The sequence below is a fragment of the Sinocyclocheilus anshuiensis genome, unplaced genomic scaffold (genome assembly GCF_001515605.1).
Source record: "Sinocyclocheilus anshuiensis isolate Anshui unplaced genomic scaffold, SAMN03320099.WGS_v1.1 scaffold70, whole genome shotgun sequence".
Lineage (NCBI taxonomy): Eukaryota > Metazoa > Chordata > Actinopteri > Cypriniformes > Cyprinidae > Sinocyclocheilus > Sinocyclocheilus anshuiensis.
Genome location: NW_015542377.1, coordinates 32262 through 50319, shown reverse-complemented (window position 1 = coordinate 50319; position 18058 = coordinate 32262). Strand labels below are relative to the sequence as shown.

The 18058-nt window shown below is 36.0% G+C and overlaps 1 protein-coding gene across 1 annotated transcript in view; it reads left to right on the top strand.

Annotated features, from left to right (window-relative positions):
* Positions 1–9775: 9775 nt before the first annotated feature.
* LOC107692340 (glomulin-like) overlaps positions 9776–18058 on the top strand; it is a 13627-nt gene continuing 5344 nt past the window's right edge. The window contains exons 1-5 of the mRNA XM_016491319.1: positions 9776–10027; positions 10292–10411; positions 12239–12349; positions 12416–12524; positions 12699–12936. Coding sequence (XP_016346805.1) covers positions 9956–10027; positions 10292–10411; positions 12239–12349; positions 12416–12524; positions 12699–12936 — 650 coding nt within the window. The 5' untranslated portion in view covers positions 9776–9955. The remainder of the gene's footprint in view (positions 10028–10291; positions 10412–12238; positions 12350–12415; positions 12525–12698; positions 12937–18058) is intronic.

Genomic DNA, 18058 nt, shown 5'->3' with positions numbered 1-18058 from the left:
TATAGCCTATAAAAACGCGATTGTCTATACAATTTCGAATAAATTAAATTGTTTTATATCATTTACACTATTTATTGGAATAAAGATTATACGGAGAGATATTTCGAGTGTGTATTATTTTATTTTTTGTGTAATCAAAGTTTGTATAGTGTTTCATACAGATTTATAAAATCTCTATAGTGCGCGCAACGAATAACTTATCTTGAGCTATAAGCAGAGGTTTTTTCATTTCATGATTGTAAATGAAAGTATTTCATTATTTGAAATATTAATTATTTCATTACTTGTTTAAAATAAAAATGATTTATTCGAAACAACTGTGGTCAATTCCAAATGTGTTTCGCAATCAGTGCATATTTTCAAGATGAGAAATATTGGAAAGACCAATAAATAGGTTAATGGGAAATCAAGAATTATTTTATATTAGAAAGGAAAGGGAAGAGAAAATATGGAAAAATAAAGATGATCGATCAATTGTGTCTTATGTCTTCAAATAAAATAAAATCTCAGTAGCCATACTTATTCACTGTATAGCTGAGAGAGACCACAAAATAGATCAACTGAAAACCAAGAATAATTCATGCTGGTTGTGTTATTCGTGAATTTTTTTTTTAAATATCTGACGCTCGAAGTAGCCTATATTTTGAAGAGGATTTGTATTTGTCCATTTGGTTTCAGACAATAGATTGTTAACATTTGCAACGATTTATTGCACAGCCCGAGAAATGAACGTCACATTTAAATTTATTGAACACTCTTCGATTTATACGGTTTATTTTATATTTAAATAAATTTATAATTAACTGCAGCAATTATGAATTACTAGCACGGATCAATTAGACCAAAATCTCACATTTTTTATATCGAAAGTTATACCTGTTTTTAGATATCATGGATGCAAATGTCGTCAAATCAAACGTCTATTTGTTTTTCTAGCTATCTTATCTGACCATGAAAATAATTATCCCCTTTTATTTACACTCTAAACACTCTTGGATCTCTCCTGTTAACCAAACTGAGTGTAAATAAAGAGAGTTTATTCAGCAGAAACTGTTCACTCTATACCCGCCGAACAATAAGGCGGGTCAGTGCATTCTGCTTCCCTGCAGTCTAAAATGGCCCCGGGATATAACGTCAACTTTCTAGGGATCTGGCACAGTGAAGGTAAATAATGTAAGGTCTAAAATCTGTTTCCAACAACGTAACCGCCCATATATGCCGGATAAAAAATAAATAAATAAAAATCCCATTTTCCAAAAGTAGGCTACCCTCAACAGTCGAGATCAAATTATATTAGGCCTATATATAAGTTTTTGTACAGTAGGAAGACACAATCAAAGAACACTAAGCACCATTTAAAAAATTTATTGAAATCACTAACTTTTTATAGCTCAAATCTTACTGCATTTATGCCCGTGAAAATGCTGAATATTTTAAAACCCTGAAGTTTTGACTGCGGGGAACATGAAAATCCATATTTATTCCAGAGAAAATAGAGGTATAAACACACACACAGCTGTGGGATTTACATGTCCTGCTGCTGTTTGGAAAATCGAACATGCCAGAGGAATTAGGACAATATTTGGTATGTAATCTGCTCCTTCGTTTTTTCCACTTTATCAACAGCTGATAACATTCATGATTGACAGATTGACAGAATTGTAGTTATATTTCAAGACATCATTTAAAATGCAGCACTAGTTATTTCACTATTAGAGAACATTACAGTGTTGTGTGTAAGAGTGTTGAAGTACAGTGAGCATATGGATGTGGTTTTGCACTGCCTTAATGTAGGTCAGTATCCACCACACATTTTTCAATCCTCTGCAGTTCACTCAGAGGGAAAGTGCAAGCTGCAAGTGGACCATTAGGCCAGGCCAGATTTCAGTGAGGATTTTTAAGACCGTTGCCCCACAGCCTCCAGGCATATGAAATATGAATAGAAGAAGTCCTGAAAAGAGCCCAATCAATTTCAGTGGGCAAGTAATCAGAGCACTTCAGTCTTTGGCTTACACACACACACACACACACCCCTGCACTAACAAAACAAAACATAAAGGTTGCAATGATCTGTCTGGTAATTTAAACATAGGTTTAAAGCGATATACATGGAAATATTCACATGGTGGTGCATTAGAGAAGTAAATACATGGCTATTTCATGGTTAGGATTATCTAAAATTAATGTCAGTTACAAATAAAATATGAAGGATATCAAGTTTTGCTTAGGTTTTAGATGAGAGACCTAGTTTTTAATTTAAGAATCAGCCTCCACAGCAATTCAATACCTTAAAGCAACAGTTCACCCAAAATTACTGTCATTGTTTACTCACCCATGTCGTTTTAAACTTTAATAACTTTCTTTTGCAAATACAGAAGCAGATATTTTGGTGAACCAGACAGTTTTGGTTACCACTGACTTCCATTTTAATGGGCAAAAAAACAAAACAAAACAGAAAAACCCTAAGACATTTCTCAAAATGTCATCTTTATGTTCTACAGAAGAATGAAAGTCAAAAGTTTGGAATGACATGATGGTGAGTAATTGTGTATATTAAAAAAAAACGTATTTTGTTTTTGGATAAACTATATTTTTTGAGCAAATACAACATTTTTGATGTACATGCATCACAGTGCAGTTTTATTACGTGTATTGTTATGGCTAATAATTTCAACATTTATGGAGAAGTATCATGAAAGCAATTAAGCATAAACATGACTGTATGGACCACCTGTGAAACATATTTTGTTTTTTATCAAAGATGAATTACTCGGCAGTCCCTCACTCAGCCAGATGAACAGAAGCGATAGAAGAAATGCAGGGCGTCTGCACCCCTGTGATGGGATAGCAGTGGAAGGTCTCAGGGAGACAGGGCTCAGATACTGTGTTCTTTTGTTGTGGCGCTTTATTCATTATTTACTTGATCTGAAAAATAGACTGCAAGACAACTGCACAGCTGTCATCAGGCAGTAGGGCGAGGATACAAATTATTCATGATTTTAGAAATAAAGATAGATAGAATAAAGAGAGAGAAAAAACATAACAGGGAATTTGCTTGGCACAGATGACAGACCCTCACACTATCTGTGTGAAGAACAATTTGAACAGGTTTTTATGAATTATACTAGATGGATATATATATATATATATATAATTTTATTAGAAATTTCAATGGCAGAACTATGTATGTGTGTATATGAAATTTTGTATTTGAATGTTATGTATATGAAATCTAAAAACTACAAAATCTCCAAAAACATAAATAAAACATAATTAACAAAACTTTTTGTGAAAGTTTTGTGCAAGCGCTATACAAATGATAACGCTTTTATAACAGGATATATAATATGCAGAAAAAAAGGTACAATAACTCTATTGTTTACTTACAGAGACAAACTGACACACTAAGTAAAACAAATAAATCCTTGAATTAAAAAGTATTTTCAATAGCAAAGTCTGATTTGCCTAAAACTCTGCATCAGGTTACAGTGTGTGAGGCCATCAGTGTAAAGTGTCTGTCTGCTCCTATTCATCCTATTCCAGCTTGACATGACACCTCAGTACAGAGTCAGACTCAGGGGAACAGGGAGCATTTTTCCAGTCTGCTCTAGGATGTCCCAACTGAGCCTGAGTACCACGCTTTTACTGCCTAAACGCCACACACTTTTGTTTTGAAGTACTTGTTGTTTTCAGGACTGTTTAACAAGGTAAGTCTCCTGAGTCCTGGCACGCTCTAAAGTCAGTCACTCTGAAGAGTCCGTTGGGGTTGACGTATATGTGTGAGAGAGAGTGTAACAGGCAAAAGCTAAGTGTAGGGGGTCTTAGTAAAAATGGGTAAGACCAGTGGTGATTGGGAGACATTAGACCTGGGTGAGCGGCCAAATGTGAGCTGACGTTTTCCTTCAGGTTTAAGGCCCTGAAAGCTTTTCCATTAGTTATCTCGCAGAGGGGCCCACCAACCCCTGCACAGCACGCAGTCGGCGTAGAGAGCCCCCACCAGCTGCTGAAAGGTGCTCATTTAAAGACATGTTTATCTGCTTCATTTAGCATTACATATCACTACCACTATTTGGATGCTAGCTGTCGCTCACAAGGAGACGCAAAGGGATGTTTTATTTGTTTCGGCTTTCTCTAGACCTGTAAAAATTAGAGTTTTAAATATTATGTTCAAAATATATACAAATAAAATGGTAGACATGTATAAATAGAATGTATGTAATAAATGTTCAGAAATCAGTTTTCCAATCAGACAGTTTCACTTACGGATTACGAAAACAATGGAAGATATGTTGAGATGTGATTGAGACTAAGAACTAATGGAAAGTATACCTAAAAAAACAAAACAAAAAAAAAAATCCCCCAAATTTTTGACATTTCCCAGAAATCTACCTCCACTACCCCATCAATAAGTCAAATTTCCACGACATTATATCTAATTCATCCTGCTATAGGGAGCATTTTATTTAGCCGGAGTACCCCAGTATAGCTCTGTTTCATCAACATTTAAAGGGTAATCTAAAAGCATATGAATCCTGACAAAAGCACTAAAAGGATTCATGTTAGTAAAAGGTTGAACAAAAAGGAAGTCTCAGGTCAGAAAGAAATACAATGTGACAGACAGGCCCAGGCTGCTCAGTTACAGTAGAATTAAAAGCTCTAAAATCTTTTATGTAACAGTCAGTGCATTTCTATGTCTAATAACATTGCCCCGTCCCCAATTCAAGAAAAATAAAGTAAAGTTAAAGTGAGTTTTGTAAGGTAATATTTCAGCATATTTTAAGTTTATAACACTAGAATATTATTAGCAGTTATCCATCAATGTCACTCAGCTTAAATCCCTCCTCTATTAACAACATGATTTTCAGAATAGTGCAATGCAGCCTAAAAGGTTGCGAACTGATACAATCCTCCACTTAACCAGGCCTGACTAAAGCAATGAACCTCTCTGAAAAATTCATAAGATCCATTTCACAAAATACCAAGCCAAGCAAAAGGATGTATAAAACTAGAAGAGAGAAGGAGAGAGGGATGCAGGCAAGCTGATATGCAGAGACTAAGAGAGGGAGAGAGAGAGTGCAAAAAGAGACAGGAGACGGTGGTGGTGAGAAAAATGACAAAAGATTTATTCTCAGTAATAATAAAAAATTTATGTCGAGGCATTCAAGTAAAGTTCCTTTTGATGTTCTGATTTAATGAATGATTTGAGGCTCAGATGTAGGTTTGCTGAAGCCTGTGCTAATGTCTGTTCGGGGTCTGTGTAGTCATGTGTCACTCTGCAGCACCATCAAACCACTGCACTGCTTCTTAACAGATCAAGCAGTCTGCAGTGAGCTGGTAAGTACTTCCAAAGTCCCAGAGGTCCAGCACGCACACACGCTCGCACGGCCTCCTACATAGACGCATTCTGACACTAGGCGCACAAATACACCAACACATCTGCTCACTAACTCAGACACGATGATATGTTCCTACACTGTTTAAAAGCACTAGATATATATAAAAAAAACTGTTTAATGTAGTTGTGTATGTAGGAACAGCTGTGATGTTTTTCTGCTCTTGTTTGAATGTGGTTGGTGCTGACTCTCTGATGGGCAGTGAACTGTGAAAGGAACAAAAGAGCAAGCTTCATCAAAACTAACACAACATGCATTTGTGTACCAGCCACTTGATTTAAAAATATATTATCCCCCTTTTGTCAAACATGATCTTTGGTGGATAAATCTCACTCAGTCTAATTGCATTGTGATTGCATTAAATATTAATGGCCCTACGGCTAACAGAAAAGGGAAAATTATACACAGTAACAGACAAGAGTCAATGCCATGCTACAAAAAAGTAATGAATTCAACTGAATTGAAGTGTAACAAATCCTTGTTACCAAGTTTAAGAGGAATTAATGTAGCTAGCAAATCATTTGTTCTGACCCAAGCTACCTTTATACAACTGTGGGCGTATGCAGCTACTACACAAATTACTGTAAAATTCATTTGTCACACATTAAATATTTCAAAGAGAGAATCTTTAGGTCCAAAATAGAGACTCCTTTTGATTCTGTTCACTGTAAAAGACTAAGGCGATCTGAAGGAGCAGCGATACAAAGACAAAGATCTGGGTTGCAGGGGTAGGTGAGACTGGCCCTGCTCGTTTTCCCGCTGGTGTATGCTAAATCATTAATGATCACAACCAGTACCTGATCTGCTCAAATTAACTCTTGAGTTTTTCCAACCTGCTTTCCACACAGACCAGCTATAGATGTTTGCACAACAACAGCATGAAGAGGCAGGTGCGGCTACTGACCTTCAAATCACATTTACTTGATTGATCACATTTACTTTGTTATAAGAAACCTCAAAGTAGAAAAATTGGTCATTGTGAGGCATAGTTTCAAATAAGAAACAATTTCACATTGCTAGAGAAGTCACACTGAAATATAGTTACAATTATAAGATTTAAAGCTGATTTTATGAGAAATACAGTTGCAATTGTGAGGTATAAAATAACTGAGATATAAAGTTACTCTGCGAGATATAAAGTAACTTTTATAAAGTTCAAACTGCAAGATATAGTCACATTGCTAGATTTAAAGTTATATTTTGAGATAGAAAGTCACAATAAAAGTTATTTATTGTTATTAGCGTTATTAGAAATAAAGTTTCAATTGTGACATGTAAAACCACAATTGCAAGATATGAACTCAGAATGGCAAGATAGTCATATTGCAAGATTTAATATTGATATTGTGAGATACAGAGATATGTCACAATTGTGAGATATAAAATAACAATTGAAAGAAATAAAGTCACAATTTCAATAAATAAAATAGACATATAATATACAGCCTAATTATAATTACATTATATATAATAATAAAAAACAAATAGTGAGATATGAAGTTGCAATAGTGTTAAGTGTAAAGTTGCAATAGTGTTTTTTTTTATTTTTTTTTATTTTTGGAAACAGGCTTTCATAAAAATATTTTGTCTGTTGTGGTCAAAGATTTGGGCCCAAATATCTGACAAAAGACCAAAATCATACAGCTTGAAAATTTGTATAAAAGGAAAAGCTCAATAAGTGTTAATAAAAATTGTCACCTGGATTTACACTACATAAGTTATGCTGTTGATTTAAAGTTAAACTAATAAACAAACAAACAAATAAACAAATAAAACGGATCTATTGACCTAAATGACAGGCAACCAAGGTGCCCCGGAGACGTTTTTGTCAGGAGGAATACAAATTAAAACATTTGCACCTGTACTCGTCGATAAAAGGAGAGAGGGAGGGGAGAGAGGAAAAAAATGCCTAAAAGCTTCCATCACCTCAATAAAATCATGGGAACCAGTACACAGTGTGTCAGCATCTCTAAACACCAGAGAATGAGCAGACTGACAAAATTGCTTTGACAGCCGGTTCACATGTAATATCCCAGCCTCTTCTGCCATTTGGGGTTGCCTACAGAGATGAAGGCACAGGGTACCCAAGCACACAAGTGGACTCAGCCGTGCTGGTGAGCGTGGTATTGATCAAAGCCAGACAGGGTGTCTCTCCTTTAGAAAAGGGGCCAGTGTTATCCTTGTCAATTAAGGTTCCCACACTGCACGTATTGATTTGGAACAACTCAACACAGGTAACTGCCATCAAAATGCCGATTTACAAAAGGGCAAACAGACATCGGCAATAGAAGCACCTGTATAGTTGTATGGATCTGTTGTATTCTCCTCCCCATGGTCCTAGTCACTTTGACAACAGTCAGAAGAACTAACATTTTACAGATGCTGCTGCCGTCTGGAAGATTGAGCGCATTGCTGCATGTTTTTATTTGCACTTGTTAAATATTGTTAAGTTAACTTTAGGGAAACAGTAAAATGTTATCTATAATACAGTACATCAAGGCCTAGCTGATTTCACTTGACTCTGACCCCTCCTCTTTCTATGTTAAAGGTTCACGCAGGGGTCAGATTTATAGCTATAGCTTGAGTAGTTTCCGTGAATCACAATATTTAATATTCAGTTTTTTAATCCTCCCCGCAGTTACTAAATCATGGGAAAGGGAAAATCTGAGCCATGTCCACGTGCACCGTTTCAAATCAAACACAGAAGTCCATCTGTAGGCAAGGCAGTGAAAGCTAAGGCACAGACTCTAGGGAGTGACCCCTAAACAGCACAGTTTTTCTTGACATGCTCGCTGGGGTTTAGGGAGGGATACTGGCAGACACCATCAGCTCTAGACATGGCCTCTAGGGGCCTTCGGGGCCACTCTATTGCCAAGAAATAGGCAAGAGAGTGATGGAGTAAACATTCCTGTCAACATGCAATTTGAATTAAAAAAAACAATTGAGTGCAAAAAAGCATAGTATGTCTGAAGTATATTAAACTGAAATACACTTATTATATTACTTACTATTAAAGTAACTTTAATATTACTATTAAAGATAATATAATGCCTCATTCCTCTTTGCTAAATTCCACCGAGAAGTCAAAGCCCGAAAAGCTGATGTGTCCGTCAGGTAATCAGGTTACACTTTTGTTGTCCTGTTGCTGTTCCCTATTAAAAATAAATGGATATATGATAGTAGTGACCTGAGACAGGCCTATTACACACATACACTCAAAGAAATTCTGCATAAAAGAGGCGTCATGTGAATTTAGGACAACTTATGCAAAAATATTCCAACTGAGAAGTCAAAAGTATCACCAGTAAAAGTACAGAAATGTCATCTTACTTCTGCCAAGGCCGCAGTATATATCACATAATTATATACCATTTTGACTGAATCCAAAGCCAACCTATCACAGATGTTTATTTTCAAAAATATTATTTAATATAACAGAATCAATATGATGACATGAGGTTACACCAAAAAACATCAGAAAAAAGCTCAAAATAGGAAGAAATAGCTCCTAAAGATATCCATTGCCGGTGTCATTTTTTTATTACAGTTTTTACTTAAATAATTGCATTCAAATTCCCTTTGCAACATTGTTTGTGAACATACAATGAGTCCAAAAGGACGTGGGCTGATCGCACAAAACCGACAAACCTGTTTGTCTGTCAACATACAGTGAGAGATCTTTTTATTTTATTTTTCATTACACGCAGTCTGTTCACTGTCAAAACACTAAATCAGCAGTCTTCAATTAGCCACGGGCAAATCTGAAGCTAACATGCAACCAGCCTGTCCTTTCCTGTTATAATTACATTGTGCCTTTTGTTAAAGCCTTTCACCACACTGTAATAGACAGAGCAAACTTCGCAGCTGCTGCTTAAATCCTATTGCTCAAACCTGGTTTGTCTCCATACACCTGAAATCAGGGTCTACAATAGTTATCCCTGGAAGTTAAAGACATGGCTCATATCAGATTACATGTCCACTGGAGCAATATTGGACTTAATAGGGATTGAACTAAGGGACAGTACACACATGCTTGCCAAATATTACTAAGCAATTTCTGATGCGCTTTCAGTATTTCCATGACATGTTTAAATGATGTCAGGACTCATTTGAGAGGGTTATTGTGAGTCAACGTGGTCTTCTGTAGGATCCTACCAATCAGTCACATATAGTGACAGCGAAGTGTTTCATTAATTATACTTAAAAGGTGCCTTTAAAAGTCAGTTGAACAATCAGAATTTAAAGTCAATATTAATTGACTGCAGTATAATTAAAACACCCATGACTGTTTTCCAGGGCATTCGAGAGAGTTCTTTCTTGTCCCATCTATTTCAGATTGCTCTGTCTTAATCCTATTAGCAGACACTCAGCTGCAGTGCTTACTAAGAGGTTTACAAGGGTCCCCTGTCAGATTGCCTCTTGCTCGATTCTTTTCAAACACTCTGACCTGTGTTTTAAACCTAGCTACTCTATTCTTTTATGCTGAAATTTTAACGCAGATGTCATTCAGATCCCGAGCAGAGAAGTCTCGGTTATAATCCTGACCTTGAAGTGTAATTTGTATGGATTATTTTTTGAAAAGACCAGCTCTGAAAATGGCAGCGAATCAACTAGAGGATGTGGTTCAAAGATGGGTAAGGAAACAGAAAATTAAACATCATATTTGGTTGCAATTTTTTTTTTACTACAATATGTATTTGTAATAAAATTTGTGCTTGCATTAACATCAAGTTAAGCATACATATGATATGTGTAATTTATCATGTATTATGATAATGACTGTAAAGGGCATAACCACAAGGTATGCTCTGAATTGTTTTCACTTTGTGCAAGATTTACAGTATGATATTTTTTTTTGTGAATAAAATATTTGACAAAGACTCTGTCCATGTTTTCAGAGAACAACTGAAGTCTTTAAACCAGAGGACCATAAGCTCTTTCTGAATGCTGGTCATACATGCATTGCCCAAGATGATTGCACTCAACTCCTGGACTTCATAAAAGAGGAGGCCAATCAGGTAAATCTTGAAGCATTGTCATATGCTTTTAAAACCTGTTTTAGATCTTATTGTATTGGAAATTATTATCCATTTCTCATCCTAACTAACACTTTTTAGTTGACTTTACGTAATGTACAACAATTTATTTATTTTAAATGTAAAAATCTAGTAATCTGTACTATTTGTGCACTATTCCTTTGTTACTCAGAAAACCATAGTTAAGATAAATTGATTTGTTCGAGTACCATTATGTCAAGATCATTTCTTATTCCCAGCATGCTTTGCTTCAGACTTTAGGAATAAATGTTGAAATTAAGTGTTATTTTATGCGTTTTTGCACAAGATTAAGATGGGGAAGATCTGTTAGTGCAAAGGTTCTCAACTCTGGCCCTCGAGATCGAATAGGGTATATGTCGAACGTCACCTGATCAAACCCGGAAAACAGGTCTCATCGCTTGTCGGAGAACGTGTTAACAGCCGTATTAAATAATAGCGATATCTATGGACTTTTAAGATAATCAGTTAAACTAGCTAGATATTTTTATTGTTGACATTTTATTCAATTTTAATGTTAATGTTCAATCTAAATGTTAGTGAAAAGAATAAAAATAAAAAACTTTAGATATCAGTCCGCATACGTAGTTATGATCATCATTGTTATCTACTTTGAAGGCATCTTGAGTAAAACAGCTTCATATTTAACAAAGCATATGCAAAACGCTTGAACCGGAAGTGACGAGACCTGGTTAACAGAATACGGATAATTTGCACATAATTTGGGGACTTTTTCCTGCAGAGTGTAGCTCCTACTTTAATCAAGCTCACCTGTCTGTATCTTTCTAGCAATCCTGAAGACCTTGATTAGCTTGTTCAGGTGTGTTTGATTAGGGTTGGAGCTATACTCTGCATGAAAGTAGACCTTGAGGGCCAGAGCTGAGAACCCCTGTTTTAGTGTTTAATGTTTTGTTATTTTTGGTTTTAAAAGGGTTTTTGAATTTTTGAAGCACAACTGAAACACTTAATTTATTAAAGTAATACTTATTTGGTAAAACTTTAAGGCAATCAGTTTGCATGGTTTTAACAAGTAAATACAATGGAGTTTATTGGTATGTACCTAGTATATTTAACTTGAATTAAAATGAATTAGTTATTGAAATAAAAATTTATTTTTACTTAATTTTTTTAAGGCAACCGGTTTGCATGCTTTTTTTTTTTTTTTTTTAAAGCAAGGTTAACTAATAAGATTAGTTAATCTTTTAAGCTTTTAAATTTCAGGTTTCTGAGAGACAGGTGCCACAACATTCAGGCTCATATCCCATTCCAGGCTGATATTTATGACATCAATCCACTGGGATTGGGAGAATTTGATGGGCTGTACCTCTGCTAAACCGCCACTTTGTCATTCTGCCTAACTGACTGGCCCCTTGACCCTTGGGTGTGGGAATGCAGTTTAGTGGAGAACCAGTCAGATTTTTTTGCTCCACTGGAAGCCCTCTAAGGAGCAGCACTCCATTAAGTGCTGTTGATTTACCAATTTCTTGCACTGCTCCGCTCTTCCACACATGTAGCACACACACTAAGGAACATGCATGGCACATTTTAAAGCAGAACCTAAATGCACCAAATAAAGACTATATTTTCAGATAACTAATTTCTAAATACACAGCCAGTGTCCATCAAATGCTAAATTGTCATGATCATGATTGTGAATCATTTCATCTCAAGCATGTGCAGAAGCCAACATGTATTAAATAATGGATTTACTACAGACTTTTATAAATATGTACAGTACAGTCAAATGTACCATTAAATGTAAAAAATGTAAATATATAAATGTCTTCCAAGCACATAGTGAGGTCTATGGGCAGTGGTCTACTGCCTGCACTGGTGAATGAAGTGTGGAGAAAGGACCGGAGTCCTGCCAACTGTCAGGCTATCCTTGATCAACTTGTACAGGTAAGATTGTGCTTATATGGTATTAAACAGTACTGTACGATGATGACAATAAGATTTTTTTTGCAGATCTGCAGTATGAAAGAACTCCTCAATATTTTACTTCAGCAAGTGGAGGACACCGATCCAAATGCCATCGCAGACTCCATCATTGTTCTTATGCCTCTTATTCAGTCAGGTAACTGAACAACTGCTGAGGAAAAGAACCTCAGAACAGCTAAAGCCATAATCCTGATGCATCCTGCAAACCCATATAAAAACAGTTTTTCAACTTAAAAATACAAGCCAAAAATAAACAGGGCTCTCTCTACACTGCAAGTAATAACACATTTTCTGTTTGTTCCCCACCCAGTGCTGTTGAGAATGAGTGAGTCGAAGGCCTGTGGATTGGCTTTGGCCCTTGATTCTCTGCAGAAACAGATTTCAAAGCTGCCTGTACCTTACTCACACAAACAGGAACAGGAAGATGTGTACGGGCTCTGTCAAAGCTGTACTGCAGTACTGACCTTTGTACAACCCTTTGTGCAGGAAGTCAAGAATCAAGACACAAACTCAGTGGCCACCAAACTAAGAGCTGCTCTTCTAAAGTTGTATGTTTTTAAACCTGTTCTTACTAATGCAGTCAATGAGGCATTGATCCAATTCAAAGTACAAATCAAATTGATTTGTATAGTGCTTTTACAATACACATTGTTTCAAACAGTTTTAAAGGGGTCATATGATGTGATTTCAAGTTTTCCTTTCTCTTTGGAGTGATACAAGCTGTTCGTGAATAGATAAGATCCCTAAAGTTGCAAAGACTAAAGTCTCAAACCCAAAGAGATATTCTTTATAAAAGTTAAGACTCGTCCACGCCCTCCTAAAATGCCTCGTTTAAACACGCCCCCACAGGTCTACGTCACTGTGTGGGAAGATTTGCATAACGCCGCCCAAATGTTCATGCAAAGAAAGAAGGCGTAACTTTGATTCTCGCTGTAGTATTGTTACCGCCGCCGTCATGTCGTGGAGATGCTGTGTGTTTCGTTGTGAAAGCGAAACTACTTTGTTTGGCCTTCCAAAAGAGGACACAACTAGAAATCAGTGGTTAAGTTGTATTTACAACACTGTTCCAGAACAGTTCAAACCAAATATTCAGATGTGTGCAACACATTTTACAGAGGACGAGGACTGTTTCCTGGGAGAGTAGCCTACAATGCCGGTGTTCTGACATATAATGCTGACTCACAGCCTGTAAGTACGTTTTCATATTTAAAGGATTTGCCACTGATGATTCAAACGTGAGTTTTGAGCAGTGTAGAGTAGCGCTTGTTGTTTGTCATTTCTCCGATCCCAAATGCAAATAAAACCTCATCCTAATGCTAAAAAAAATATTCGATTATTCATTCATATTTAAATATCATCAGACAAAAAGCAGACCTCAAAATATGCACAATTTAACAAGGCAAGAAGAAAGATATTCAGCATTTCTATTAAAAGCCAGGAGAGACACTCTGTTAGACAGAAACCAGAGACCAATCAATTTTTCTGAGAGGTTATTTTGTCCAACCTGTCAAACACAATTTAGATTATTATAAAATGTGCCCTTCAGTTTTAAAGAGTGTATTCAAATGAGTAGTATATTTCTCTGGAGATGTGGATGCAATATAAAATTATTTAATACGCTGCAATCAAATGCATATTATTTGCATAAGTTTCTCAGCAATGCCAAGCAAATTTCAATATGACTATAAATTGCACGGTTGCATTCATGCCCCCCATCACTCTTGAAACATCAGCCAAAGTCTCCGTGCAGGCTTATTACACAAGCACTTGAGTTTGTAGTACAGGCTGCACAATCCTCTCTAAGAAAAGTACTTTGTGTTCCTTCATGCTCTTATAGGTAGACACTCTTGTTATTGCAAAGTTTCCTGCCTTTCTGCAAAAGACAGACAAGTCAAACTAAATTAAGCAAGGTGGGAGATGGTATAACTCTACAAACGAATATCTTAGAGGATGAATCACTCCAGAAATAAAAAGATTTGTTACTAATTAAGGAGGGCCTAAAGGCAATTTCTCAGTCACAGACATTTTTCATAGTTACACTGATGACACTAAGGAAATTAAACTTCATCTATACACTTTCCAAGGCGATATTTTAAGAACCTCAGGGTCTTCTTCCACTTTACTGATCTTTTTCCTCAAGAAAAGTGTGTCTTTTATTTTCAGGAGGCCTTCAAAACTTTCTGTAGGAAGTGCAGTGAGTGTATTAAAAGGTTAGTTCACCCAAAAATGAAAATTCTGTCATTAATGACTCACCCTCATGTCGTTCTAAACCCGTAAGACCTCCGTTCATCTTCGGACCGCAAATTACGATATTTTTGATGATTTCTGAGAGCTCTCTGACCCTCCCATAGACAGCAATGTAATTACCACGATCAACGTCCAGAAATCTCCTTGCTACGTTTCTGGACCTTGATCGTGGTAATTACATTATTACCAAAAAATGGTTATGTTTATAGGATATGCGCTATACAGGCTTCACATCAAAACATCCCCTACTATTGCCTGTCTAAAATACATTTTTTTTGTCCTCTTGCATAATTCAGATGGGACTGCATGTTTCATTTATCCCGCAAGAAATGGCTTTCATCTTACAACACTGTATCTATGGAGAATAAATAGCATCACTCCTACCAGAGCCTCTTATGCTCACAAATAATGTATTTGATCCAAAATACAGTAAAAACAGGAATATTTTGAAATATTTTTGGAAATGAAAACAAATGTTTTCTATTTGAATATTTTAAAATGCTATTTATCCCTGTGATGGCAAAGCTGAATTTTTATCAGTCTTCAGTGTCACATAATCCTTCAGAAATCATTTGAATATGCTCAAGAAACATTTCTTTGAACAGTAGTATATCTAATTCTGTACTTTTGTTTTTTTAACTGGACTTTTTTACCTTTGGGATAACAAATTGAAAACTAAGTATTAAGAGAGAGAAACTGATTAGTAAACAACAAAGTGTATTTAGTATCACTGGGATACTATTATATACTATTACATACTATTATAGCAATTTTTGCATTTTCTGTTTTCATGTTAAAGTTTTAGCAACTAAAACTAGTTTGGCAACTAGCTAAAATAAAATAAAATAAAAAGTTTAAATTTAATTTCAGTTAACATTTATTTTATTTCAAGTGACATTTTTATGGTTTTAGTTTTAGTTAACCCCTATAAAAATCACTTGCTGGATTCTATGAACCTTTTCAAAATGATATTTTTTGGCATTTTTGTATAGAGACCACAGGAAATGATCGGATCAGCCAGACTCAAACTTGTGTTGCCCACATGAGCACCTCAGCTATATGGCAACAGCTCATTAAATGATAACTCATTAAATAATATGTTTACATTTTTAAAATATGTAAGGATGTGCTTTTGATATAAATTAAAATATATAATGATTATTACATTAAATACTCAATACTCAAGCATGTTTTCTGTTGCTAACAGTTATTTTTTCAGGGAACTAAACACCCATAACCAAATATTGTAGTAACAGATGGCTTTGTTCTGTTCTAAACAGACAGTATGCCTTCAGTTAATCAGGTAAAGCAGAAACAGCTCTCAACTTGATTTAGATTAATGATTAGTTAAACCTGCCACTGCGATCCTTGTTCACCTGGACTAAGAAATCTGTAAACCAATACCTTTCTTTTCTAGCCTTACGTCATGTACTTGCGTAGTTACTCCATTAGCCGGGACAAATCCAGAGATGAGGCTCGATAATACTGCCTTTAGGATAACCGTTCTCCTAATAATACTGCCTTAAAACCTTGCTTCAGAGTATTCTTGTCAAAATCACCCTTTTGACTTTTTAATATAATCAACAGGAAGCTATAAAAATGAATTATATACTTTTTCCAAGCAATTCATCAGAGTTTCTTGCAGAGATAACAGCCCGGTACTGCTGCAGCTAAAAATAACTCTAAATCTCAAAGGACCTCAGACTCCCTTCCAAACATCCTGAAATGCTGCTGGAAAAGGCATGAATGCATTTTGACTGGCACAAAGAAGAAAAAACTAACAATATATAAATAAAACAGGCCCTTTAAGGTCGGTCCTCTTTAATGTAGTTGGGCTGACCATTAGAGCACGTCTGGAAGCCTTGAGGGGAATATTTCACCCTCAGAATACTGGAATGGAAAGTGCATATGGAGGAATCCAGATTATGGCATCCATCATGCGGGATGACAGCTGTGCGGAGAGGTGGGGTGGGATAGGGGGGGATGAGGTTTGTGTTAGGGGTCGGAGAGGATTATGTAATCCTCTTGAGATTTTTACGCTTGAACCTCCTAATGGTGCATCACAGGGCTAAAGCAAAAATTCAAGAGCCCTACATATGTTTCAGCAATACCTCGAGAACAGCCTGCATTTATTAGAATCCAGGATTACTTTCACCTGGGGTCTATGCTATTTAAATGATAATGCCCTCTTATCTCTTGTGAGTTGCTACCGGAGTTTGATTCTCATCACAAAGTTCACTTTTAGAAAACTCACCGTCCTGCTCTGCCTTGCACTTCACCATCTCTTAGTGTGAACTGCTTTTGTGTGTGCCTTAGGCATGGTGCATTTACATCCAATGTTTAAGTCATGCAGTCACACTGATTTATGTTCAGTAGATCATTTTATGATGCTTATTTTTTAAATGAACAAGTATCTATACTGTTGTTTTGGCCAATGCATCAAATATGAAGACCACCAGCCATTGTAAACAAATGACCTCTGCTGCCACTTCTCCACATCTCTCAGTAAATATTTTAAACTATATATTAAACTTGACATTTGCAGCATGCAAATGTCAATGTTAACAAAATCATCTTGATTTTGCATGTGATTTCAACCACATTAGGCTGTGTGTCCATTAAAGCGTTTTTTGAGAGCGTTTTGGAGGTGCAGTGTTTAGCTAAATGCATGAACGATGAAAAAATTTTAAATTATTTTTCATATTAATATTTTTGTAGTTTGTAGTTATCTGATACAGACATGGACACTCGAAGACCAGCAATATTTACTTTTACATTGTTATTCAGTCACTGTATGGCTGATGATACACGGGGCAACTTTTTTTAACAACGTTGCTTGGGCACTTTCCCATTGAGAATGGGTAAAAAAAAATTCCTATCTGGATAATTAAGATCAGTTGTGGGCCCTGTGTCTCACCTGGTTGCCCGTTGACAGAAAAAAAGTTGCCCCGTGTGTCATCAACCTATAGGTAGAATGTGACAGCAATATTTGTCCCACCTCTTCTTCAATGTGATTGGACGACTGAGTAAAATGTGACATTGATTAGCGCTGCGTATTACATAAAGTTGAACATTTTGGTGACCAGAAAAAGAAAATGCCAAGCTCTCTGGCATGTCTCTCTGCTGGGATTTTTAAATATGCGGTGGTTCCATTGAAAATTCCATTGAAAAAAAAAATGCTAACCGCAGGAAAAAAAAATACAAATGCATACAAATCAATTTGCAAATGTTCAAACGTGAGTTTTGAGCAGTGTAGAGTAGCGCTTGTTGTTTGTCATTTCTCCGATCCCAAATGCAGACATGGCTTTAAGTTTACGCGGCGCGATTCAACGCAACACATAAAAAGAGAGTATAAGTCATTATAATCCGTAATTATGTCCCCACTGGATGCAACAAATGCCTCGTTTATAATGGGTTTTAATG